The sequence below is a fragment of the Anopheles marshallii genome, chromosome 2 (genome assembly GCF_943734725.1).
Source record: "Anopheles marshallii chromosome 2, idAnoMarsDA_429_01, whole genome shotgun sequence".
In the NCBI taxonomy this organism is placed as follows: Eukaryota; Metazoa; Arthropoda; class Insecta; order Diptera; family Culicidae; genus Anopheles; species Anopheles marshallii.
Window position 1 is genome coordinate 8,851,194 of NC_071326.1, and position 27,341 is coordinate 8,878,534.

The 27,341-nt window shown below is 44.3% G+C and overlaps 1 protein-coding gene across 1 annotated transcript; it reads left to right on the forward strand.

Moving 5' to 3' along the window:
• The first annotated feature begins 12,355 nt into the window (after positions 1-12,355).
• Positions 12,356-26,958, forward strand: LOC128709992 (dedicator of cytokinesis protein 1). The gene is made up of 11 exons (XM_053805031.1): positions 12,356-12,460; positions 15,820-18,080; positions 18,162-18,690; positions 20,731-20,844; positions 21,311-23,194; positions 23,274-23,782; positions 23,862-23,969; positions 24,404-24,511; positions 25,932-26,007; positions 26,080-26,289; positions 26,368-26,958. Exons 1-11 carry the CDS (start codon positions 12,356-12,358, stop codon positions 26,956-26,958), a joined length of 6,495 nt encoding a protein of 2,164 aa, XP_053661006.1.
• Positions 26,959-27,341: the final 383 nt, after the last annotated feature.

Consider the following 27,341-nt stretch of genomic DNA (forward strand, 5'->3'; position numbering starts at 1 on the left):
AGTTTCTGGCTATTTTTAACCTTTTAAATTACCTTTAACAACTGCTCAGCCAAGTCCGGCAGCGTGAAGCTCTACGCCATCATCACCTGATGTTAGTAACCTGTCGTTCCTGATATAGCTTCTATCACTACCGTTGTATTGGTAGCGTCTCGAACAAAGGCATAAATTATACATTGCAAAAAACATAAAGCTAACCTTCAATCGGACGGGGTATGCAACTGTTTCTTATCTCCCTTCCTTGAAGTGAATACCTTTGTTTGTCCACAAACACTCACAAATCGATTTATTCCTCCGTCCGATAACATTCAAAAACCTTTCTTCCATTGATAAATACAAGATAAGATAGACTGTACCACACCGAGTACGCACACGTACGCTTGCTGTGGCAAAAAAGGAACTCATGCGGAATGCTTCAAAACGAACTTCAGTTCCACGCAACAACAAAAAAAATGGCAAACGAATGCGTTTTGATGTGCGAAACACAAAAAAATGGGCATGTTTGCGTGGTTCTACCGGACTGCAAACTTGTCGTCCCGTCTTCCAACTCGTGCAGTGCGCGAAATCCTCCAATTTCGCTGTGTCAGGCATGTGGAGCTGGCTGTTGATTGCTGCTACTGTCTGTCTGGCCGTGGAGTGCAGTTGTGTGCGATCATGAGGAGATCGCCACTTCAGAACCGCATGGTTAAATTGATTTAATCGGGAAACAGTTACTTTGCTTCCCCTTTTTTTAGCCAAACACTCTCCCGTGAAACAATTTGTTGTCTGTTTTGGTCCGAGCTTTAGTTGCATCATCGGGACGGGTTGGACTTTTTAATTCAATAATTGTTGATGAACGTTTAATCAACTTTTGCGTAGGAGCTGCTCGTGCCTGCCCGTCGACATGTGAGCTACTTCTCACTCGTTTTCGTTGGCACTTAAATATTGTTGTACTCCAACTTTGCTGTTATGCTCCAAGAATTTTGCTGCTTTTAAAAGGCATCCATGAATGGAACATGCTCTGGTGAATGATTGTTCGTAATTTGTCTTCGTCGGCGATATTTTACCATCTGCCGGCCAATCTGGGGCCACCAATCCGTGCAGTTCAACCCAAGGAAGAAAGCATACAACTCGCACCATATTGTGCTTACCATAAGATAATGCCATTAAAACGGAGCAACTTGACCCGTTCCTCCTATCAATCACCACCACACTAACCCGCTGCCGGCTAATGTTCCGCTAGTGGTGAAGGATGCCATAATGGTCAATGCACTCTCCGTGGCCAATCTTAGCCAATGTTCACGCATGAAATCCGGACACCGGAACCGGCATCCACCCTCCGGCCCACCGTACGGCTGCGTGCGTAATCATGCACGCGAGCAACATGTGCGGCCCGAACAGACGGCTGGCTCCCCCGATGGTTGCACTTCCTTTTCGTTTGCCGGTCCATATTCGCTGCGTACATTGAAATGCCACAAACTGTTGCTGATGCTAAAACCCACTATCAGTGTTTGCATAATAGGCACAAAACCAGAACCCGTTAGAGAACGCATCGCTCTCGGTGTGGCTGTGTGGAAGGAAAGCGAGAAATAGAGTAGCGAGTATCGTGCAATATGTGTGCTTCCTACCGGAACTATCGTCGAAATGCAACCACGTGTTGCGCGTTTGTTTTCATTCATGTGCGTTCTTCGTATGCGCCGTCACTTGCAATCCGGAGTACGAAATGAAGTCGTTTTTATTCTTCTTGTATTTCATTTGCCCATACATTTACAGGGTTTTTTAGATGACAGAACAACGCCAGTGTCTATAACAACAAGCGCAGCACATGACATTTCAACGGCTTCAGAAGACACCACAATCCCAGCAGGCATAGTTCAATGGAAGCACATGATATCACAATGGCAGCGCAGTTTGCTACAATACCAGTACGACGGTAGAAGTGAAGTACAATCCGAGGACTATAAACTTGCCCTAGGATGGATTTTCACAGCCAAACGATGATTGTTCGTAATATTGACTGTATTTTTCCTGAAATAAAGTATATTTAATTCGATTAATGCAGTAAATATTTCCTCGGTTCAAAACAAACATCGTTTGGTTGTCAAAATCCTTCCCAGAGCGAGTTTATACTCCACGGATCGGAGTCTAGTACGGCTGATGTGCTTGCATGGAAGTATGCCTGCTGGGATTGTGATGTCTTCTGAAGCCGTTGAAATGTTATGTGCTGCGCTTGTTGTGATAGGCGCTTGCATTGTTCTGTCACCTAAAAAACCCTGTACTAAGCGTGAGAGAATCCTAAATTCGCAACCAGAAAAAGATAGCACTCGAGGTTATTTCGTATGATGGATAACTTCATGCTTAAGTTTCCTTCAGCGCGCAAATGACTTCTTCTCATCGTTCATATAATGTTTTATGTTATATGTCCAACGTCATAATGTGTTGTCCAAAAGCTGCTCCATCAAACAAACGCGTTGGAAAATTAGCTCTAAAAATCAGGAAAAAAAAAACGAACGCAACGAACGATGGCACTGTCCCGAGATGGCGAAAGGAGAGCGAAAGCATGATCTAACGGACAATCGCGATCGAGCTGGGGTGATTGTTATGTGATCGTAAGTTGTGCATATACCACACCACAGGAAAGTGGATGCGCATTGGGCTCGGGCACTGTCGGTGCATTATGAAATGGCATTGATTATATCGTGCCGCATTTGTTCCTTTTGTCGGGTTGTGGGACGGCTTTCGACCAATTGGGGCCCCTTACCTCTGGCAGTCGCATCCATTTTGTTCGGTACCGTGCGTTGGTGTTTGTCTCGTGCCGGAATGGCGGGAAGTAATTTTCTGCCAAAACGAGTTTATTTTGTGCAGGTCCAGAATGAAATGTTTCCGGTCGTTTCCGGACGATGGCGCCAGCTTCGTCCGGAAAAAAAAAGAAATGTGTTGTCCGAGTGCAGAGTTTATGCAGATTGTCATGCTGTGATAAGGACGGTTTTGAATATCTGAAATTTCTGCAGTACCTACATATCCTGCCTACCCTTCCATTCCTGCTAAAACTTGATTAATATTATTCACTCATCGCATAACACTCAGAATATGTTCTGTTGACAACATACCAAATCCCGTGCAGAAGTCCATTCAGGACCCACAATTTGTATTGCACTGTGTCTTCTGCCCAACTGCTCAACGGTGCCACTTGTCATCGAGTTTGGCTTGGCCGTGTGTGTTTGTGTGAAGTGTAATTTTAACCTTCTTGCTGCTGGGTCGAACGAGCACGACGGGCAGTTATGGTGCCATGAAAGTGAAAACTGTCATCATTTGGTCGCTCTCTGCCACTCTTGTTAAACCGCTGAAAAGACATTGCCCAAAACGTTGGTGTGAAGAACATTCGTCATTTGATAGTTGCAGAAGCATCGCTAAATGAAACATGTTGAATCGCTCCAAAAAAAAAAAAACATCGCACATTCATATGGTTTAAGGATTCCTAATAAAACAACCGTGGCAGAGCGGGTGGCAGTGAAACAAGAAACTGTATTTCTGTACCTTTTTTTTTGGTAGGTTTCGTCGACCGTTGCCGGTATCGTTGTAGAGGAAAGAGTTTTTTTTTCTTGTATGAACATCCGTCTTGCAGTGATCAAGCGGGAACTCTTTCCTACCGTCGCATCGTTAGCATTGGTTTGTGGCGAAGGATGTGTTGAAGGATTAATATATTATGGTTTCTGTCGCAAGACGTTGCCCTCCGCACCGCACGTCAGGGGCACCATGTCAGGGAGAAAAGATTTTAGAAATCATTGGGAAAAAAAACAGAAAATGATTCAAACATGCGCATCCGGAATGTCCGACCCAACATTCACGTAGCGCGTTTAAATAGGGATGACTCAGAAGTATTCTGGAATAAGAAAAAGTTTATGTTTTAACAGTTTTTTTAGATGTCTTATGTTAATTCCGTTGGTTTATGTAGTTCACCGGAATGTCTCCGCACTGTTATTTGCTATGCAGCACACTGACATTGCTGTTCCACCTCAACATATCAGGCTTGTCAAACTCATTTCGATGACGGTGATTTTTAACCATTCAAACAAGGTTAAACTGTTTGGATTAGGTTAAACGTAATCTGTTTAACCGTTTTGGATAATTTCAAGCAATTGCCTGAAAAATGTTCCCCGAATCCTCCAGTTTGACAAACCTGATCTCCAGTGATACGATCATGACATTGATATCAGGTATTTCCACCGTGTGTATCATGCAGATGATTCAGATTGCACGTGGATTTAATATAATTTCAATCATTAGCTAATATGTTACACCCAATAAACAACAACAAAGGGAATAACTAACTTGTTATGAATTATTATGAATTATGTTATGAATTGTTATGAATTCACAATTACCTATACTGCGTACCAATCTAACAGAATTGAATGCATCGGTACGGGCAAAAGGTTGAATAGCGAGCAACACTCGTTTTGCCCTACACCTCGCTCAACATCAACCACAATTAAAGGCCATGAAGGGCGTTGTCAATATGTCTGATAGCAGGACGACCTTCCGCTTCAATGCCACCCAGTTGATTTTATGTTCCATTTGTTATAGTTTAAAGTTGTTCTACTATTTTGGTTTACCATCAGGTAGCGTTACGAGCGTTGACGCACGGAGTGTACCATATCTGTAATTCTGCTGTCACTTCACGAGGCGCTTCTTTGCGTGCCGCATGTGTGTGGTAAGATTTACGGTTAGGTTTTATGTTATCAACCGGCGCTGATCTGATGGGCGCACCCCGTTGGATGCTAGTTTTTCGTTGCCTGTTTCATGATGAATAGGTTTATTGGTGGCCTTATTTTTTCTGCCTTATGCTAGTGTACGTTGTCGGAATGTACTACGCTTTAATTGCGTTATTGGCGCGCATCCACTGTCAACGATTGTCAGTGGGGAGCGTGGGTTCTTTCACTGTTCTGGCTAGAATTCAGCCAGTTTCGCAACATTGTTTGGTTTCAACGTTTGCCAGCTAGCGGAGTTGGTATTGAAGCGATAAAGTGTTGTTTTTTGTTCGTTCGTTATAGGTTGTTATACGACTGAAAACAATCGATCGTTAAGCAGGAGTGATGAGCACAAGTTGTGACCGTGTGAGAGTGTATGGTGTAGTACTGTGTAGCCTGTTTGCATGTCCGCTAAGGGTGTGTCTGTTAAAATTCCTATTGATTGTTTGCAAATGGTTCAAGTTCGTGATCGGGTTCGTCTCCGTCTGTTTGCCAAATGTAAATATTTTTTTTGCTGTATACGAGTGCCCGAATCCGTACGGTATTGCCGTTCAGGCGGTTCAGACACTCCAATGTACCCTACAGGTATTGAACCATTTGCTATGGTAAAAACTATTAAAACAAAATATTGACTTTCCCGTTCAGTTCGGTTGGGTTCGTTTTGGGCGATAAAGTGTCCCTACCGGTCGGAAAGATAATGCAGGAGAAACTCCAGCAGGAACTCGAGCCCTTGATCGCACTATCTCATCGATTTCCTGGGTTCGCTCGATGAAACCCTCGGATAGCTGATAGGAGGGCAACATTTGTGGGGAATGGTGTGAGTAGAAGATGGGCGAAAAAGGGAAACTCGTGGGTCGCTACCGATCGTCTGTTTGTCTGCCCATATTTTTGCTCACCATGTATACAAACCGTTGTTGAATGCTTCGTGCTGTTTCATTAGCTGCAAACAGCAGCTACCGGCTCATCTAATCAGCTCATTATCACCTTAGCTATGGGCAGTGACCGTTACGAGTTATCACAGAAAGAACACCTCCAGTGACTTGTTCAGCTGTTTTCATGCACAAACGCTTTTTCTTATTTCTGAGTAACAGATGAGTGTTGCGTAGTCTATACTATCGTAAAAACTAATTTATTCCTCCCAAGATCTTCGTAGAAACTATTATTCTCAAGCTTATTGTCGCTTCACTAACTCAACCAATTGTTTTTTGGAGAATTCGAAGTCTTCAAGTAATTTTAAGTATTTAATAAGTAATCATCATGTATAGCCATGTTGCATATAGAAAAAAGTGCTACAAATATACACAGAAAGCAGCAGAGTAATAATGGCGGCATCTGTAAATAGGAATAATCAATATAACAATGTACACAGTCAGGGGACGAATGATCCCGAGGTTTACATTTCGCTCATTAACGACGGTTTCATGTTTATTCTATTAGCATGTAAACATAATAATATTATACCTCTCAACTCTATGTCCTTAGAACATGATGGAAAGGTTAGATGAGAACGAGACAGAAAAAATAACAAATCCTTGAAGGACGATATCAATGTTTGCGAATTACGAATTGTAGACCGCCCAGGAAGAGTTTCCTTTATTTTCCGTTGTTATACAATCGCTCGTAAACAAAGTATTTATTAGACGAAGAGCTGAGACTTCCAAGTTGGAAGAATGGAACCTAGCGGCGCGATGTAACGGACAGGTGCATTACGTAAATACGCTGCAATTCCCTGCCATCATCGTTTCCGTTCTCGGTCATCTTGAGCGTAAATGAATTTTAACCCATTTAACTTACTCCACCCACCCCTAACGATGGGCGGTAGAATGGCCGGCAGCGAGATGGAACGACCTTCGATGGAACACCGCAGCGTGCTGTACATCTTTACTACACCGCTGTGAAAATCGAGAGTAACACACAATAGAATGAAGATGAAATTCTCCCACATTCATCTCGACGTCCATTTACCGTTCATCGGTGGAGGGAGCTTAAACTTTTCCCACCGCTTTTATAAGCAGGCAAATGACAAGCGCTGTGAAGCATTGCCGATTGCAGCTTACTACAAGTCACGCGGCTTGGATGGGTTGGCAAAAGTGTCCCATACCTCATTAGTTATGCATTTTCTTATTTTCAGTTTCAATGCCATTTCACGTGCCATGTCCCGCGCCCTTCCGAACCCGACTGTGCGTGATTTGGGTTTACTGTGCTTTTGGGGGATTTTCCTATGCTTTTTCGTGCTGGAAATTGGGCGACCTTTCACTTTCGATCTTTACCCCCAGTTGGTAGGCTAAGGATGGTGAATCACTTTTCTCCCGATTCGATCCAACGCGTGAAAGGTTACGGATGCTGTGTTGAATAAATTTACTCTGAAATCGATTTGTGATTGATCATGGTGTGTGTTTTTTTTTGTTGTAAAGATATTGTGTTGAAAGTAATGAAAATTAGATTCTATTTTAATGAAGCATAATTGAATTCCCTTCTGTACTCGGCTATGCTCTTGTGCTCCGAAAAACGATGCTTTCAGTTCACAAAGTAAGAAAGAGAACAAAGTCTTAATAGAGTAGAGAACAAGCACACAAAATATAATTACAATAGGTCCTTTCATAATGCTAAATTAATTTCCAAAGTAAAGGAAGAAGTTAGTATAGATTGATAATTTCTTAAATTGTTATTATTTGTCCAATTTATTTGAACCTTGAAAGCGCACGAGACAAATAACAGCTAAACAAACATTCTTCACTGTTGCTTATCAAACCATAACGCGATTATGCTCGTGTCAAAACAAAAGAAATCATTTTATTTCCCTTTCACTTTACGGCAATGTCCCTCAAACACTCGCCTCCCGCCTGGGCTAGGTTTATTATTCTATTCTGTTCAAACTTGTTGATATTGCCCCCATGTACCTGGGTGCTGAGGTTAACCACTGGCTCTACGGTTCCATGGCACATTTTCCAGTCACCGGACGACCTTCCTGCGACCTTTCGCAATCCCCGATAACTGCTGCGATGTCATAAGCCGCACCTCAAAATGGCTCCGGAAGTATGCGTTCGGATGCGCACTAGAGAAAGGGGGGAGGTGGCATTGTGTGTGTGTGTGTTGTGGGGGGTTTGCGCTTGAAAGCATAAATCGCACCTCACTTTTCCCACCAAATCCCTGCCATTGGTGGAGCCGCTCGTTTCTCGACGATCAGCGGCATGGAACCGATTAAAGGGCTCCGTTAACCATGCGATGCCCCTGAACGATGCAATTCAACATCCTTCAGTTGCTGCCGACGCTTGTACTGTCGTCATCGTCTGGCAGGCGGTTGTGTTGTACCGACGTGCACGACCGTCGAACCACGTTATGGTTCGGCATTGCTTCGCTACTACCACAATAAACTTGCGAATGGTCATGTGTGAATGTACGAAATACGTTGCCCGCCAGCGCGCTCTGCTGAGTTTTTGCAATAGTTTTGCTTAATATTTGCAACGAGCAACACTATGCTGTATGCCGAGGGGCTGTTAGATGGGAGACGCGCGCGCCCGGTCGATCAACCTCCACACTAAATCGTTTAAATGGTTTTGACAGACGCACGTGTGGACTTTTGCAAGAAATGCCGGCTACGACAACGATTGCTTTCTCTCGATTCCCTTGCCTGCGAACGTCTGAGACTTTCGCATCGGACATTTGTATCTTCGTGTGCACCACAGCACACACTGCTGAGGTGAGATGAAAGCGCACACTAAGAACTCTAAAACAGGCGAGTGAGATCACTCTCGACGGTAGTGATCATGTGCCGAAAGGAACCGTCCAATGTATGGTGCGCCAACTTTCGCTGGGTTTAGCAAAACACAACCGACTGTCCACCGCTGTGACACACAAATGTCATCCCGTCCATCCGCTCGGGTTCTCCCGGTGAAGGTACCCCACCTGATCCACGAAGAACTGAAGCGGAAAATGAAGAGAAGATAAGAGGATTGGGATCGGAAAGGTTGGCATATTTTGCCTTTTCGCCTTGTTGCTTGTCATCTTTTCGGTCCCTTTACACACCGTGGAAGGAATTTGACTTTTACCTTTTACTTTCGCGTGGTTTCGCCTCGGTTTCGGGAAGTTTGTCGCTGCGCGTTTGCTTTCATTTGGAGGTTGGTTCTTCTTTTTTCCCCGATATGCTTACGAAGATACCGGCGCTGATTGTCCCATTTCGTTTTGGTGCTGCATATTCCGATATAAATTAGATCTCATTTGCCACTCGCGGTCGGCTTTTCGAGCTCGTCAGATGCACTTTCACTGCAAACTTGGGTGAAGATCAAGAAGTAGAATTATCCGCAGTTGTTTGCTGGTTTGTCTGTAACATTCGTAGAGCGGGAGGTTCGCTGAAATTACGATAGCTTCCCCGGATTTTTAGACAACAAGACCTACACCAACTTCAACCGGGAATATTCCCATGCCCTGCCGGACCTAATGTCCAGTTGTGTAGGCTGAACGTGCAACCTCCTTCTGATTAAAATGTAATCTCGCTAGGAAGTTTGTATATCAGGGCCTTGGACCTATAAACGTCGTCGTAATGAGAAGTTGCTTCTAAAAAGATGTACTATGTGAGTATCGTATCGTGCCTGACTACGAAACCGGCTTATTATCTTATTCTCCATGAAATCCAGCTTGGAAATTCCATCGACTGTCGGTAGCGTACATTTGCTTCCATAATTATTATATCGTTAACGTGACTAAGTTTGATGATTCAATGCATCCACTAGAGGCACGCAGCTGTTTGCGGTATGATAACGATAAAGACTGTGCGCCATTCGGGCGAGAGATACTGGCAAAGAATGATTTGTATTTTTATTTGCTTCTTTGCTTGCCGAGATATGAGTGTATGAATCGTGAAAGTAGTGCACATTCTCGAGATGAAAGCATAAACATTACTGATTTATCTTTGCTTTGATTTCATTGTTTTCCACTCTACGCTAACAGTGACTTGCGCACAACGCTTTGCAGATAGTTTTATGCTTCCTCTTCTATAAGCTATTATCAGTGTGTATACAACAGGACTTGAATGTGCAGAAATGTCTAACCGAATACGTCCGAGAGGAGCCGTTTAAGCTGCGATTAATTCTACTTTATTTGCATTAACATTTTCCGTCGTCTATCAGTGCCATTTGTGGCATGTGCGCGGTTCAATGCGGACCGTGGCAACATAGACAACAGTGAATCTCTTTACGAACAGCCCAACGCTGATTGCCGGCTGACTCTCTGACGAGTGCTCGGAAGGACAAATGTTTGCCTTTGTACAAGTTCAACATACAGCAGCGGCATTGTGTGTGTACGCGCTGGGTTCATAATTATACTTTGCCTCTCAATGTTTGCCCCAAGTACCCCCATTGCATCCACCATATCCATGGTCCCGCATGGAACTGTAGAAGATATCCTTACATTTGGTGTAACAGCCGTGTGTAACAGCACACCGAAGAAAGCGGGAGTTCCAATTGAATGAAATGTAATTATAAATATTTCACCAGCATGCTTCCAATGGCATCAACTTGTTTGGAGAATGGCAAAACGAGACCTCCACTGCGGGAAAACTCGCACTGCGAAAATGTACCGGCAGAAGCTACGCTGCACACTCTGCATGGGATGGTTTTTGCTGCTCCCGTTTGGAGATTGTTAAGGTATAACATTAATCTTGACATCGTGCGCTGGATACTCTTGGCAGGTTTTTGTTTTTTTATAATCATGTTCTTACTATTAGTGCGGCAAGCTAAGGTTTAGCCGCACGTACGGAGGCTGAAGCTGATCGGCGAGTTCCTTCAAACCGCCCGTCAAACGATGCTCGCCGTTGAGCGAAACCATATCACGGCCCGATTTTGTGTAGTGTAGAATTTCGAAGCGTGCATCGAATTACCTTTTGCCGACAGTTAGTGCCCGGTGTGGTGAGCGAAATAATGGCACAGTTTTGGTTTGTTTTCTTGTCCCCGTTCTTTTATACCCCCGGAGTGGAGTGGGCACGAGGAGATGTAAAGTTCGTATCGCTTTTAAAATTCCGGGCACGAAGCCATTGCAACCGAATCGGGCGAAGGGTTTTTGGAGTTCACTTACTTCCTGGCACGACCGGGCGATGCGAAGGATGCAAACATGGGCAAAGCAGAGTTATGAATCTCTTGTGTGTCGCATTATATTGCGAGGGCTGGAAGTGGAAGTGGTTTTTTTTCTTCTGTGCTCGAAGTAGAAAGTGTCATCGAAAGCCGGTAAAAACGATGTCCATAATACTTGAAAGCCTTTGTGTACCGGCACATTTGCCGTTCGGAAGGGACTACTTGGTTGAAGTCACTAAACTGGGTCATAGTTCGCTATGGTGTGGCTATGTAACATGCTGAGAATGTTTAGAAACATTCTGTGCCGGAATTACATGTATCTTCATAATGTACTCAGTTTCCCCTTGGATTGATGGAATTAGGCATGTTCTGCTTCTAACATTCATCTGATTTGTCCAATCCACGGCCTTTGGACGAATTCTCCCAGTACTCTTTAAGACCAAACCGTTCTTCAACGAATAAGAATCGTCAGTTCTAAGTGATAACAACCTCATATACATTCTTCTGTTATATTTGAAGTGTATTTAGTTCGATGCATTTCGTTACCCATGCCCACATTCAGCATTCATAATTGGCACGAGAGTCTGTCTTCACTCAACCAGATGAGCAATGTTGGTTATTTATTTTCTTGTATTGGTAAAGAGCCGTAGCAAAAGAACACACTTCATCTTCCTTCGGAGCTCACGAAACATATCGTGAAGTGACGATTGCCGGCAGGGAAAGCATACTTCGCGCCAAACCATTTTTTAAACCATTAATTAAAGGGCGAGTGACTTTGAGCGACAATTCAAAAGCAACGACCTAAATGCAGTGCATATGGTTCAAAGGGTCACGCACTTGGCAACTGGAGGGTGTGTATGTTTAGTCGACGTTACATTAAGTGACGAGTGTACAAAGCCGGCTCACTTCCAGAAGTGATGTAAACTCCCTTGCTAAATGGCAAGCGCAAAGTTTGGAAAAAGTCATAACCGATCGAATGCCACTGAATTTGAAGTTTGAAGTTTCATTTGCTTATGCTTGGTTATTACTTATATTTGGGATGGAATAGTTGTTTTTTTTTACTTTAAATGTTGGTAACTTAAATTGAGTTCACCATGGTGGTTATTAGCAGCTTTTACGAGATATTCATCATTTCGCTGTATATCGTTTTGATAATCTTTGAACTTGCACGCATCACGCGTGAGTAAACATGATAAGAAAACGTTATTTATCCGATGTTCCTTCCTATTCCGAATGTCATTCGTGGAACTAACTTTCGGAGGCCGTCTTTCAGTTTCCTTTCGGCCAGTTTAAACAGAGCGTGAAACGCAAGCCCGCAACAGTAGTTGCGTACTCTACACAACAACACCCTGTTTCGGTATTCGGGCTACACCGCCATACCGATTGCTGATGGCACAGTTTTTAAGCACCCGCTCAAACCACCCTTCCCATTCCCCCCGGGGGGAGGTGTGACTAGTATCACACCACCCTTGGGTGACCAGGTGATGTCTAAAAAGTGTACACACAGCGGACGGACTCGCACGCACCGCATAGTTAGATCGAGGCGTATATTATTCGCAGACAATGATCGCGTTTGTTGCCTGCCAGCCGGCTCACGCCGATGTCAATTGCGGTGTGATACGTACCACTGTGCATCTATTTGTCGTGTGCCATGCCATCTCCGGGGTGGTAATTGGAGGACGAAACAATCATCCTCCGGGGTCTGCGGCGAAACCGCGCCCGTGAACAAATCACTATCAGCTACCAGATGTGAAGGAAAATAAAACCACTCCGACTCAAACTCGACTGGTCTGTGAAGGTAGGGAAATCCTACCGTAAATAAATAACGTACACTGTTCTGCTCGCGGCCAGTGTGATCATCATGCAAGGGAACGGTAAAAATAGTCCCACAATCACACATGTGTGTACCGGTCCAACGGAAGGCGTTGACCATCGCCAGTGACAGAGTGAAAGCTGCGTACGTCATTGCGATAGATTGGCTAGTCAAAAATTACATTCACTTCGCCCGCCGGCTTCACCGCCCCAGCATCGATATCAATCTAGCGGAATGAGAATTAAGATAACCTCGTCTGTGCTTCGTTGATCACACGGTGCAATATCACGGGATCCGGGATGGGCGCTGTGAAAAGGTAGCGGCAAAAACCCGCGCGATCAACTGGATGGATCTGTGGCCCATCGTTTTTTTTTTCTCGACGTCCATTGTTCCATGGGGCAATTATTTTTTAAACATATGTCTTTGTTTTTGCAACGTAAAGTCTTTTTACCCCGATGCAACATGTCAACATGGTAAAATTTTGCTTGTATTGTTTACCAATAACAATAATAACATCATTTGTGTTTATCTTACCGTGCGTTATGTGCTCCGAATTGTTGATTTTTATGTACTCCTTCGTAGCAGAGCTTGTTTACTTTTTTAACACATGTATGGTTCGACACATGTACTCGCCCAACAAATAGGAAATAACATCATCTTCACAGTAACAAATCAGGAAGCCCCGTCTGTGATATACTTTCCGCAGCAAACGAACCATCTCTGGTCCATTTTAGCCACGCATTCCAGCTAGTTCCAGAGATAAATAAGAAATAGAAAAATAAGACTTGTAGAGATGATGTTCCATCCCCGCTTCTTGTCCTGCTCGTTTGTTTTCTCATTACAACCATACAACGTATTCGATACGACTTGTTTTTCTGCATCATCAAGTAACGGGCAGATATTCTCCTCGGCTGTCAGTCAAACATTCAGTCTATCCGGAACTGGAGACGACACAGAACTTATAACCTGGAGTACAGTACACTAAGCTGCCATTTTGCGTCCTTGATATGTACGATATCTGGGTCAACTGTTTTGAATTGTTACAACGTAATAAACCGTCATCGAAGTACGATAATGTTGTAATTAATATCTGCTATGCACCACGTCTTATAACAGCAAAACAGCTTGAGTAAATTTAATAGATACTTAAAATTTCTGCTTATAACATTAAACATTTATGAAACATGTAATAAAAATCGTTGTGTAATTACAACAATAATGATAAAAGCATATCCATTTTAATCCAACAATTCCTGCATCGGCCCATTGGTTTAGTGGTCGTGGCGCCGACCTTCACACGCCAGGTTGGGTACTCAAATCCCATCCAGATCGCTGATCGATTCCCCTGTGCTCAAGGTTTTCGTTATAATAAAAAGGCTAGAAAACGTTAAACGTGTGGGGTTGGTATTATTATTCGTGGCACCTCGTCAGGCCTGAGAAGAGAGTCAATTGTATTACCCTTATTTTAACACTTGGAATCTTCCTCTAGGAACCCATCCTAAACACGCTTAGAAATCTATCGGTGTCCATATCAGAGTCAGTCCAACCGGTGGTGTAAAAAGCTGTGCTAATTCGCAAATATGTTATCCTCCTTCCTGCTGGGTGGGATGCAATTTCAGCTACTGCGTTAACTACGGGATATGCATCTCAATTGACCGAACCCCCGTCGGTCCCGAACACGCGCCACCGCGCACCACACGTTTACTCCATCTTTCCCCCGTGTTGGCCACTTTCGCTTTTGATGCGCCCCATTTAACTAATTGCACTTGGACATGCTGCACCGCGCTTGGATGCGAGTGTTGGGTGTTTACGGTGGCCGCAGTTCCCGCAGTTTCCTGGTTAGTGTGCAAGGTGCATACTCGTTTGCTGCCGACGATGCAGATGATTGCTAACTTTTTCGTTTGATATTGCGATTTACTGTAAAATGGGAATAACATTTACCCGGGTGCACTGCACAGTGTTCGCCGCAGTCGTGGTATCTTAAAGGTAAAGCAAACGAACTCATCAGTCATGGTCTGCTATCGGTCGAAGACTTCATGCAGTGTGCCGTACCGTGGGTGGAACTCTTCAAAGTTAAACCGCCTTTTTAATATCCCGACGGTAATGAGGATGCAAGGCCTGGCTTTGAATTATACTTGATGAAAGAAATATTCGAAATGCTCATTAACATTTTCTGAAACACACACACACACTCTCTCGCTCTCTCTAACACAGCCACATAAATATTGTAAATCGACAAGAGTGACTAACAAGTTCGCCACAATGAAATAAACACCATTGTACACAAAACTGCTTGCAGTGCTTGTGCTTCCCTAGAACCTTATCAAACTATATGCTCCGTCTTTTGACGACTCGGGAGGAGGTTTCCACGGCTCTGAAATCCCGAGTGCTGCCCCCAGCACGCTCGACTGTGTTTGTCCATCCACCCGTTAACTTGGTACGTCGTTCGATATGCATGACGATCGTCAACGAGAATTGCATCGTTTTTGCTTCCCTTTCAAAAGGGCACGGTCTTTCAAAGTAAAGTAAATTCTCGTACCACTTGTAAGGTTGCGAAGCATTTCGCCTTCGTTTCAATACTCATCGTAAACGGTAGAAGGTTGTGAAGAATAAAGCAATTTTTGCGCTCGTACCTATGTCCGCTTGATCCGATGATATATATTAGTTGCTTTTATTATTTAAAAACTCCTTTACATGTCGAGTTTTGCAAACATATAAGCTAATGGAAATAAGCTCCACATATTATGGTGTACACGAGGGGATGGCTTTTGTTTCCTCTGCATTTGCGTGTGTTCCTTACCATCTCGGATCATTAATTAATTGAATCTCTTTCAATCAACATGTACAGTAACACAGACATGCAGCCTATGCTATTCGTGGGAAATAGGGGAGAATTGTGAGCGAAAAGTTGTGTCCGTAACCCCGGCGACTGATTGTTTGAATCGGATTAGCATTGTGGACACCAGTGTATCGAGCTGCGCATAACAGTTAACTCTTGCTAACTCTGGTAGGCTCTCTCACCCCCTTTTTTTTTTTGCTGTCCACAATATGCTGAGGCCAATCAACAAGCTTTGAAGGTCACCGTGACCCGAATCTGAAATAATAATTTCTCCGGATGCAAATTGATTCCCGCTGGTGGAGCCTGGGCTTCAGGAAAGGGGTGGCGGATGGATGGGCGAATTTGTTATTTTCCAGGTTGCGGATGCACCACTAGCCAACCGTACTGATCAGTTCTGTTTGTTGCTTTCCTCTATCAACAGCGAAAGCGAACTACGCGGCACACGACAAGCAGCATCACATCGACCTGGACGTTGGTGACACGGTGGTGATCGAGCAGGAGTCCTTCCATTGGTACTACGGTCGCAACAGTAGCTCGGGTACGTCGGGCATCTTCCCGAAAGCGTACGTCCATCCGGTTGACAGCAAAACGTCCCGCGATGGCTATTTGGTGATACGGCGCAGCGAAATCGTCGAGGAGATCACGACGGTGCTGCAGGAATGGCAGTATCTGTATCGTCGGCTCTACCTATCGACACATCCCTCGTTCAAGCTGGTACAGAGTAAGATGCTGGAACTGATAAGGCTGCGGTCGCAATTACTCTCCGGCAACCTACCGGTGGATGAGATGAAGAACATCAAACTCAAAGCGACCAGCGAAATCGACACGGGCAACAAGATCCTGAATTTGGACATGGTTGTGCGGGACGATTGTGGCAACATAGTGGATATCGAGCGCACCTCCACCACGCAACTGTACGAGCATCACCTCAATGCGGTAGACCGGATCAAGCGTGCCAACACATCGAACAGCAAGAACCGCAATCTGGATATCGTCAACCGTCATTCGCACAATCTGCTGCTGTCGGTGCACAATTTCGTGTGCAGATTGAGCGAAGATACGGAAATTCTGTTCACACTGTACGATGGTGATGAGATGCGGGCGATCACAGAGAACTACGTGGTCAAGTGGAGCCGCCAGGGCATGGCCGCGGATCTGGATCAGTTCAACAACATTAAGGTGTTGTTCACGGATCTGTCGGGCAATGATTTGAGCCGCAACAAAATATATCTGGTGGCGTATGTCGTGCGGATCGGTGCCATGGACGGTAAGGATACGGATCTGCGGCGTAGCAGTATGGCCAATTCCTCTAGCAGCGGGAGCTACAAATCGCATCGAAACCATTTGCATACTCAGATGAGCACTCCATCCTCACCGGGGCCGGGTTCGACAGGCGGGCAATCCAGCTCTTCTGGAACACCATCCATCGGGTCCACCATCTCGTCTAGCTCGATCAATGAGTTTCATATGCGCCGACCCTTCGGTGTAGCAACGTTGGATCTCCAGCCGATAATAAAACGTTCGGAAGATTTCAAGAGCGACACACAGCTCAAAATGCCGTTTATTCCGTGTGAAAAGGAACCACTGGAGACGACACTGCGCAAGCTGATCACTAACAAAGATCTCGGCGAAAAGAGCGATGCGGCCATATGGATCAGTGTTGATATTTTGTTCGGCGATATCAAGCAGGTCCGCGACGAATATCCCCATCTCGTCCTGGGCAATGTGGCGTTCGCCCGCAAGATGGGCTTTCCGGAGGTGATCTTTCCGGGTGATGTGCGGAACGATCTGTATCTGACGTTGGTTTCCGGCGAGTTTTCCAAGGGCTCGAAGAGCAGCGATAAAAACATCGAAGTGACGGCGTACGTGTGCAATAAGAAAGGTGTTGCGATCCCGGGTGTAATCAGCTACGGTGGAGGCGGAAATGCACTGAACGAGTACAAATCCGTCATCTACTACCATGAGGATCGCCCGAAGTGGGGTGAAACGTTCAAGATCGACGTGCCGATCGAGGAGTTTAAGCAGTGCCATTTGCGGTTCACCTTCAAGCACCGCAGCTCGAACGAGGCAAAGGATCGTTCGGAGAAACCGTTCGGACTGTCGTACGTACGGTTGATGAACGATGACGGTACCACACTACAGCACAAGCGCCACACGCTGCTGGTGTACAAAATTGATCACAAGAAGTACGACGAGGAGACGCAATTTAACTACTTAAGTTTGCCTTCGCTTACGGAGGAGCTGCCTAACGGTAGCTCGAAACCATCCATTAGTGGATTCAGTCTCGCCTCCAAGGACGGCTTCATCATCGAAACGAACCTCTGCAGCACAAAGCTAACGCAGAACGTAGACATTCTTGGGCTGTTAAATTGGTCGTCTCGGAAGGAAAAGATGGAAGAATCACTGCACGCGCTAATGAACGTACGATGCGAGGAAGTGGTCAAATTTCTGCAGGATATTCTGGACGCTCTCTTCAATATACTGGTCTCCAATGAGGACCCTGCCAAGTACGACAATTTGGTGTTCAAATGTCTGCTCCGACTCATCGAAATTGTGTACGATCTGAAGTATCAACACTTCCAGTCCGTGCTCGATCTGTACATCAACGAAAGTTTCTCCGCCACATTAGCTTACGAGTAAGTGTAAACATTCCGAGCGTGACTTCAACAAACTTTTCACTAAACGATTGCTTTGTTTTCGTGTTGTCCCTTTTTCAGAAAACTAATCAACGTTGTGCAAACGCACATCCGGAATGCCATCAATAACATTTCAAAGGATCGTGCCATGGCAAACATCTACACGGTGAACGAAAATGACGAGGCGCTCTATCGCACCACAAAGTACCTGCAGTACATCATGAAGTTCATCATCCGCTCGCGGTTACTGTTTGCCGATCTAAACCAGGACAAGGATCGTGAACTGTTCGTGGCCAGTCTCGAGGAGCTGCTCGAGTCATTCTCCGAATTGATCAAGTACCAGAACGATCTGTTAAAGTCGCAGGGTGCGCTACTGAAGTACCTGCACATCATTGCTTCCGATCTGATGCAGGTGTACGATCCGGTTAAGCTGAGCCAGAAAATCGTTGACATCATCACGAGCGTACCGACTGGGCGTTTAAACCAATCGAAGATGACGTGCATCAAGGATGTTGTCGACTCGAAGCTGTTCAAGTTGCCCAAATGCCGAGCGATACTGTTGCCCGTGTTCTGTCGCCAAATTAAGGATAAGCTCGAGAGTAAGGAAGAGGTACGTAATTTAAGCTGTCAACCACTTCCGGTTAAACGCTTCCTTTCTTAGCTAATGTTTATTGCTCGTTTTATGTTTATGTGTGATATGTTTTGTACTCATTCATGCATGCAATACGTATTATTTTGTACGTAAGTACTTTCAGTGTGCTGCTGTCCATCTTTTTTCCGTTACCAATATGCTCTGCCACTATCTTACTTTCTCTATGTGTGCCATTTTATGTTTGCCTGACGTTTTGTTTTATCTTCTGCTCGCACTTATCTCACCTGTTAACGGTAGTTACGAAAGCACCACCAGAAGGAATGTGTTGTTCGTCTGCATTATTCTGTGGACAATGGAGTAGCTATATACATGCACCGTTCCCTGCTGTATGTGCGGTGTTGCATCTTACTCTTGTTATCTTTGTTATCATGTTTATGCGTTATCTTGTGTTTATCAAACGAAGCATGAAAACTCCCATCACCGATCACCACATTTTCACGTATCCTTCCTTAGTGTGTGTGTGTGTGTGTTTATTTGTGTATCTGTCAATCTTGCACGAAGTACTTTCACCTTCCTTCTTGCACCAATTGACCGACGTGCGCAAGGATGAGGAGTTCACCAACATTCATCTCACATCACCAACCACGATAAGCAGCCAAACTGAACCAGAATAAAACAGAAAGATACACCAGAATGAAACTGCTATCAATCATCACCGTCCCAACATGTCGAATAGTATTGTATACATTACCAAGAACTTCTTCCTATCGATTGCTCCTGTCACCATTTTCCTCTGAAATCAATCATTTTCCTGCAAACACTCGTATTTTCCACGATTTATGTTATCATTATCATACTAACGGTTCTATAATCAAACAATATTAACGCTCCATACATACCTTCCAAGCTCATAATTACATACCTTCCAATCTCATCACACTCATCAACATGATTAAAGTGCACTCGGCACCAATCATTTTGTTTCCTTTGTAAAATATATGTTCACTTAGTTACATCAGCCAGACTAACATCTCACAATAGAGACACAATCATCCTCGTTGGTATATTGTGCATCCTACCCGTTTTCTTCACACCTGTCCAACGTTTCGGGAATGAATGTTCAGTTCGGTATCTAGGGTACTACCTATTGTAGCGATACGTGTCGATAAATAATACCGATGAGTTTAACAAAGTTGTATTTTCTTTTTTTCTTTTTTCCTTCCCTTCCCATATTTGCATTACAAACATTTCGCAATAACTCAACCTGCTCCCTTTCCCGGTTTATCCTGTTGTTGGGACACACTCAACACAAACGCGGACCACCCAAATATTAAAAAAAACAACAACACACAAACCAATTCATCGTCCATCCGGTGGTTGGAAACTGAACGAAAACACTTGTACATCGTGATCGTTGTATGCATTTCTTCCGTGAAACAATCGAATTTAATGGGATTTTATTTTATTTTATGATAATGATATACTTTATTTTATTTACTTATTTGATGCCATTTTTATAATGTTCTTTGCAATGTTTCCAAAATGGTAAATTAATTCCATTTTGTTTGCTTTACGACAATTTGACTGTTCTTTTTGTTTTACTCTTTTTTGATTAATTTTGTTGTATTCTTTCAACTGTATTTTTCTAAAATTTGCTATAATTGGTTTATTTTTTATGTATGTTTATTGTATGTTATTCTATTTTTAATGCTTTCAATGATGTTCGTTGAAACTTTAAAAAAATCTGATCTCAATTTATCTGTACGCATACGCATATATTATGTTCCATTCATATTCGGGAAAAATGTTCTCTTGAACAAAACGACACGGCGTACAACACAATACACAAAACCCACCAAAAACAACCCTTTGCCCATCTTGTGTCCTGCACCACATTCATTCCTTTTCTACACGGTTTGACGATGAAATTGACGATGGTAATGATGAATGGTGATTTATGGTAAAATTGTGGTGTGATGTTGATGTGGTTAAATTTACGGTGTTGCTGGTGATGCGATGATGGTGATGATGATGCGCTTTTATCACGCAACGGCACAGGGTGACTTTATGTTCGACATACGGCAGCAGGAGAAAAATCTTACCAAAGCAGCTAAGGTACTTGGGGAAAGCAAATCCCAGCTTCACACGCGTGAAACCACCGCTAAGACGAAGGTATTATTTACTCCACTTTCTTCTACTACAGCTCTTTTCAGTGTCAATCTTATACGTTTAATTCTTCAATGCTCTACAGCAACAATGTTTGGATAAATTTGAAGTTTTTGTTACTTTCACAACTGTTTGGTTTTTAATCGGTGCATTGCGAGTGCGGTAAGCACGTGTATCACGTGCACAATGTTGGCAGTCACTCGTGCGTTGTATTATTTTAGTGTAATTTTGTGTGTAATACTACCACCGCAGCAAACCCGTTTGATTACGCCTGAAAGTTTGAGTGTGAATTGTTTATTTCTTTTTTGCAGAGTGTAACGCAGCGTGTGTGATTGTTGATTTCGATTGATATGATATAATACAGCTATCAAATTCTCTTTCAACAAAATCGTCAACTTGTTTGTTTTCATCAGCTAACCTCCATCTTTCTCTTTCATCCTTCGTTGCATTTTACAATAAATCTTACCACTAGGTGGCCGAATGTGTCAACATCATGAACAACATGCTAGAGCTGCTGTTCCAGAGCGAGGAAGACATCGGCCCGGTAGACAACGACATCCGGGACATAATGTTGATCCTGCTCCGAACGGTGATCCAGAGTTCGATTGCCATGGATCGTAGCAATCCGCTCGTAGGCAACCTGGTAGCTATTATGCTGGGCATCTTCCGCAGCATGACTGAGGCGCACTATCAATGCTATATGCGCAGCTTTCTCACGAGCTACGATCTGTTGGACTTCCTCACCGAGATACTGCTCGTGTTCCAGGAGCTAGTCTCCAAGCCAGTCTTCCCGATCGACTGGCTGGACATGATCATGCATCAAAACATGGTGATCCTTGGCAGCTTGCAGCACTTTGCCGCCATCATAATGGATCAGTTTTTCAGCCCGTTCGAGAAGCAGGTTTGGTCGAACTATTTCCAGTGCTCCATAACGTTCCTTACGCAGCCGGCACTGCAACTGAATCTGTTCAGCAAAACAAAACAGTCGGTCATACGAAGCACCTACCGTGACATCCGTCGGGAAACGGTATTCGAGATACGGAAGATGTGGTTCAATCTGGGTGAGCACAAGATCATGTTCGTGCCGCGGCTCGTTGGGCCGATCCTGGAGATGAGCATGATTCCGGAGGAGGATCTGCGTCGCGCCACCATACCGATCTTTTTCGACATGATGCAGTGCGAGTATTATAGTTCGAAGTACGCGATGGAGAGCTACGGTGACACGAAGCGGAACACCGCCCACATTAAGGGGAATTTTAATGACTTTGAAAAAGAGATTATTGAGAAGCTGGATCACTACATCGAGGGTGGGTACGGCGACGCCGAGTACAAGGATTTGTTCTACGAGATTATGTATGAATCGTGCAGCAGTCATAGTACCCTGCAAACGTACGGTGTGCAGTGTGTACAGGTACTGACTCAGCTAATGGAGAAGTTGCTCGAGTATCGCTGCCTGATACACGACGAAAGTAAAGAGAATCGCATGGCGTGTACCGTGAGTCTGCTGCAGTTTTACTCGGACGTAAATCGGAAGGAGATGTACATCCGGTACGTGGATAAGCTGTACGAATTGCACATGGAGTTTGACAACTTTACGGAGGCGGCATATACGCTGAAACTGCACAGCAATGAGCTGAACTGGGACGAAACATCGCTGTCGTTGTTGCTAAAATCGAAGCGGCACTATTCTTGTCCGACGCATCGCACGCTTAAGGAGCAGCTATACCGCAGCATGATCGATCTATTCGACAAGGGCAAAATGTGGGAATACGCTATCGATCTGTGCAAGGAACTAGCGCAGCAGTACGAGAACGAAGTGTACGATTATCTCAGCTTGAGCGAACTGTATAAGAAAATGTCACAGTTTTACGAAAGCATACTACGAACGACACGGTACGAGTCGATCTACTATCGTGTCACGTTCTATGGGACAGGATTTCCCGAATTTCTGCGCAACAAAGAGTTTGTTTATCGAGGCAACGAGTACGAAGACGCAGGATCCTTCAATATGCGCATACTTAGTCAACATCCGCGCGCCGAACTGCTGACAACACTTACACCCGGGTCGGAAATACTGGAGTGTGACGGGCAGTTCATACAGATCGTGAAAGTCGATCCGGTTAGCCGTGACATACGGTTCGGAGGCAAAAACACACAAACGATCGCTTCTAACATCGTGAAGTTCTACAAATCGAACAACGTGAGCGAGTTCCAATTTTCTCGTCCCATACGAGACAGTCAGGCAAGTGGAGATGATATCGCCGGTACGTCGTATGAGCGTACGATCATGCGAACGACAGAACCATTGCCGGGTATACTTAGATGGTTCCCGGTAAAATTTTCCGAAACCATCATGGTGAGTGTTGAGAATTTAGGTGCTTCACTAAATTGGAGATACGAACAGAAACTGACAATCCCCTTTTACCCATTTGCAGATATCTCCAATTGAGATGGCTATCGAAACGGTTGATGCAAAGAACCGCGCGATCCGGGATCTGGTGCTGGAGCATCAGAACGATCCACGGATACCGGTTCACTCACTGAGCGCCATCATTAAGGGTGTGGTTGATGCCGCTATCAATGGTGGGCTTCGGATTTACGAGGAAGCTTTCCTAACGCCACTATACCTTGAGCGACATCCCGGCGACGATCACCTAGTGGCGCGACTGAAAGATCTGATCGCGTCCCAGATTCCACTGCTCGAGGTAGCGCTGCTGCTGCACAAAATGAAAACTCCCGCCAGTTTGCTCCCGCTTCATGAGCAGCTTGAGAAATGCTTCGCTTCGATTCAGGCGAACGTGGAGACAAAGTACGGCAAGCGTGTGACGGATATTAAAATCGATCGAGACGCGGAGGTAACGTTGCGTCGACACATATCGGCCAACCAGCCACAGATCAGCATAGATTCAAACCGTCTGTCGGAAACGAGCATTGGATCGTCCGAGTAAGTATACGTCCGAGTTGTGCGGATGATCAAGCTCTATCGAACTGCCGACCCATGTTTGCCTTTTTTCTCTTTGCAGTAGCGGAATCTCGAAGAACCAAAACAGTCGTCCAACGACGACTAGTTCGGGTGGATTTAAGAACACTTTCGCCAACTTAGCCAGCTTCAATACGGTCAACTTAGCAAGGTAAGGCGGTGACCACCGTGATCGAGATGGTAAACGGCTCAGCGCATGAACTAGCCAAGCTCCTATTTTACAATTGTATTATCCAAGCAAAAGGAACCCGAATTGACCCAACGAGAAGCTATAGGTAAAAGATGGAAGAAGAAGAAGAGAGAAAGAAAGGAAAGTACCTCACCAATCAGCATATCATTCATCATTTGGGGGATATGTCATGCGTCCTTTCTTTCGGGGTCAATTCGTAAATCCTGTCCTTCGTTTTCTTTTTTCAAAAGCAGTTATCTTCATTGAAATGTTTTTTGTTTCTTCCCATTTTTTCCACCCCGTCCTAAAACATTCTTTCCTTCAACGCGGCGTTTACTGTTTTAATGATTGCATGATTGCATAAACACAAAATTTAATTCGTACTCTTCAACATATGCAATGCATTCCGGGACTAGTGACTTCTTCGAGTTCGATCGAATAAGTTTGTCCAGTTTTACCGCAACTGGATCCGGCGGAAAATTGATTTCCAACCTGTCCTCCAAGATTGGCACCAAACTGCGACAGTGCGTATATTAAATTTGCTTACGCCTATTGTATTTATATTCCCGCATTTTGGCTTGTGTGTACCAAAAACAAAAGCAGCAAATTCATTTATCACACAACAAACCCTTACAACTCCCGATTGCTCTTGGGCAGTTGGACACACACGCATACAAACACATTCTGGGCATTTCAGTACAGACCAATCGTACTCTTTACAATGGCATACATTGTGTGTGTGTGTTTGATTTGTTGTTGGTTGCGATAAAATTATGACCTTTCAAACATTTCTTTCTTTTACATTTGATTTATCTTTCATTACTCCACTCCATTCGTGGAAGGTCGCTGTTGGTACTGTCCGGTGATCTTTAGTTGCTATCTGTAACCGATTTCGGGTTGAAGCGCATTTTAAGTGCTCGTTTATTAGATACCCCCGAGAACGGCGTTCGGCACGCGGTGCAAAATTAGGAAAAGCTTGACAGGAATAGTAGGCAAGGATACACTGCACAAAGCATTAGAAAGATGGAGCATCGAGCGAGGAACCTATTTGTTGGTGGCTTCCGACTGCTAGTGAGCAAGGCAGAACATAACCGCCGGAGCGTCTCGGATGGTGTGTGGTGAAGATCGGTTCGCTGTGAGTTCGTGTGCGTGTGATCGTGTGCTTTTCACTCTACTGTTGTGTCCTTCCGGTGTTCCTTCCGTACAAATTGACACGCTACAATGGAACGAACGAACGAACGATCGTTGTTCGTGCACACACACCCTCTTCCGAGACATAGTTGGGTGCTTGTACTGAATTTTCCATTTGCCTTGGCTAACCTGTGCTGCTGAAAAACCTGAAATATGATCATAAATGTACAACCAGCACTCAAGTATCGCTTTTCCGGTGTAGAAGTTATGAAAGATCAGCACCATATATTACCCAACTTTTACTTTCTTCTCTTTCTTGTGTATTATACAGCAGTTTGATAATATATGTACCTTTTTCTCCCAATTCTTTTCTCTTCCAACTATCCTGTGTGTGTGCTATTCTACGCGCCTTCTCATCGACCAATGAAACTCGACACGTTTCTTAACTACGTTCCTACAGACTCGACCTATCATCGCACATACTGCACTCGAACGGGAAAATCATGTCGCAGCATATATTTTCCTTCCTTCAACATTAAAGCTTATCAATTGCGCTTCGTTCTTTTTAACGACATTACGACGTTCGGTGTAAGGAAACAACTTACTCATCTGCTTTCTATTTTCCATTGTTTTGGTTGTGCGCATTTTCCACTTTTCTTATACGTTGTTGTGAATATACATTTTATACTATTCAGTGTTTTGTTGTGTACAAATGCGAGACCATGCTGAAGTTTGTTATTTGTTTTGTTTTGTTTTACATTATAATTTTATTCTTTATGTTTTTCGTTCCTTTTTTTTTGTTAATTTTGTTAGAACGTCCCTCGGTACATCGCCCGGTTCGAAATCGAAAAAGGATAAAACACTCACCAAACGACGATCGAGCCGTAAAGTAAGTAACGGCGTAATGTACATCGTTTAACACATATAAAAAATGTAATTATCTTTCTTTCCTTCACCCAAGATGGATCGAGAATCGTTAAGTTTATCGGTGTCCAATAGTCAATTTTACACTAGTCCCATATCGACGGCAAGCGAGCATAGTTCCAGCATTGTCTCCTCCGACAGGGATAGCGGCGGTCCAATGAGTCTTTTATCCACCAGTACCGTAACTGCCGTTTCGAACGCAACCACCCCTACCAACTCGTTGCCCGTATTCGAACTAACCGAAGAGGTAAGATCTCAGCACGCAGACAATATCTCGTAGAAAGAGTTCGCTTGACATAAAATCTAACCATCCTTCCGTTTTTAGTTGCATCCAAAACGGCCGTTACGCTCGGAAGTGGAGAAAGAAAAGCGCCTGTCAAGACCACAAAGCATTGCCACCCCTACGATGAGTAGCAGATCGCTACCGGGTGATAGCGCAGCGCCCAACGGAAGCACCACCGGAGACACCAATTCGATTGGTTCGGCCGAAAGTAGCAGCAATCGCAATTCAATAATAACCAACGGTTCTACCACATCAGAGGAGGACAGCGTACCGCCACCATTGCCACTGAAAACACGAACCGATGCCGATTACACTAATCTTCCTTGTGCTGGTAAGGGAACGATCGAGCATCGACAGTACACTACACCTGCGCCACACGTACACCAGCCCAGCAATGCAAGCCACTACATAACATTTAAGCCACTGTTGGCCACGGGCACTACCGTGGTGGCTGTGAACGCTTCGTACGATGTGGTGGAAACACGAAATCATAGCGTGATTGTGATCAATTCTAGTTCCTCTAACGTATCCGGATGCAGCAGTCCACCGCCGGGCAGTGGTGGAGGAGGATACGACGATCGCAAACGGCCACCAACACCACCGCCGAAACCGGCACGAAATAGCAAGGTTTAAGCAACAAAAAGGATGCTTTGTGAGATGTTCGTGGCACGAAGTTTTGCAATTAAGAGGCCTAAAAGGAAGGAATACTATAGAAACAAAGAAAGCAACGGACAAAAAACGCTTCCAACTCACACTAAGTACAAAAACTGGAACTAGGAATGACTCTTTTTTTTCGATGCTCTTGCTATAACTTTTCTGCTTAAAACAGACTTTCATATATGATCGGATTCGACCGGAACACATTAACACGGGATGAGGAGAATTTAGGAATGGTATACACGTTATAGGCTGTCGTAATGGTTATCACTTTTGGACACTGTGTGATGTATTTGACAAGTAAATGGAATGGAAAACAGGGTTGTTTTAGATAGCAAATTTAGGGACGCGATATTTGG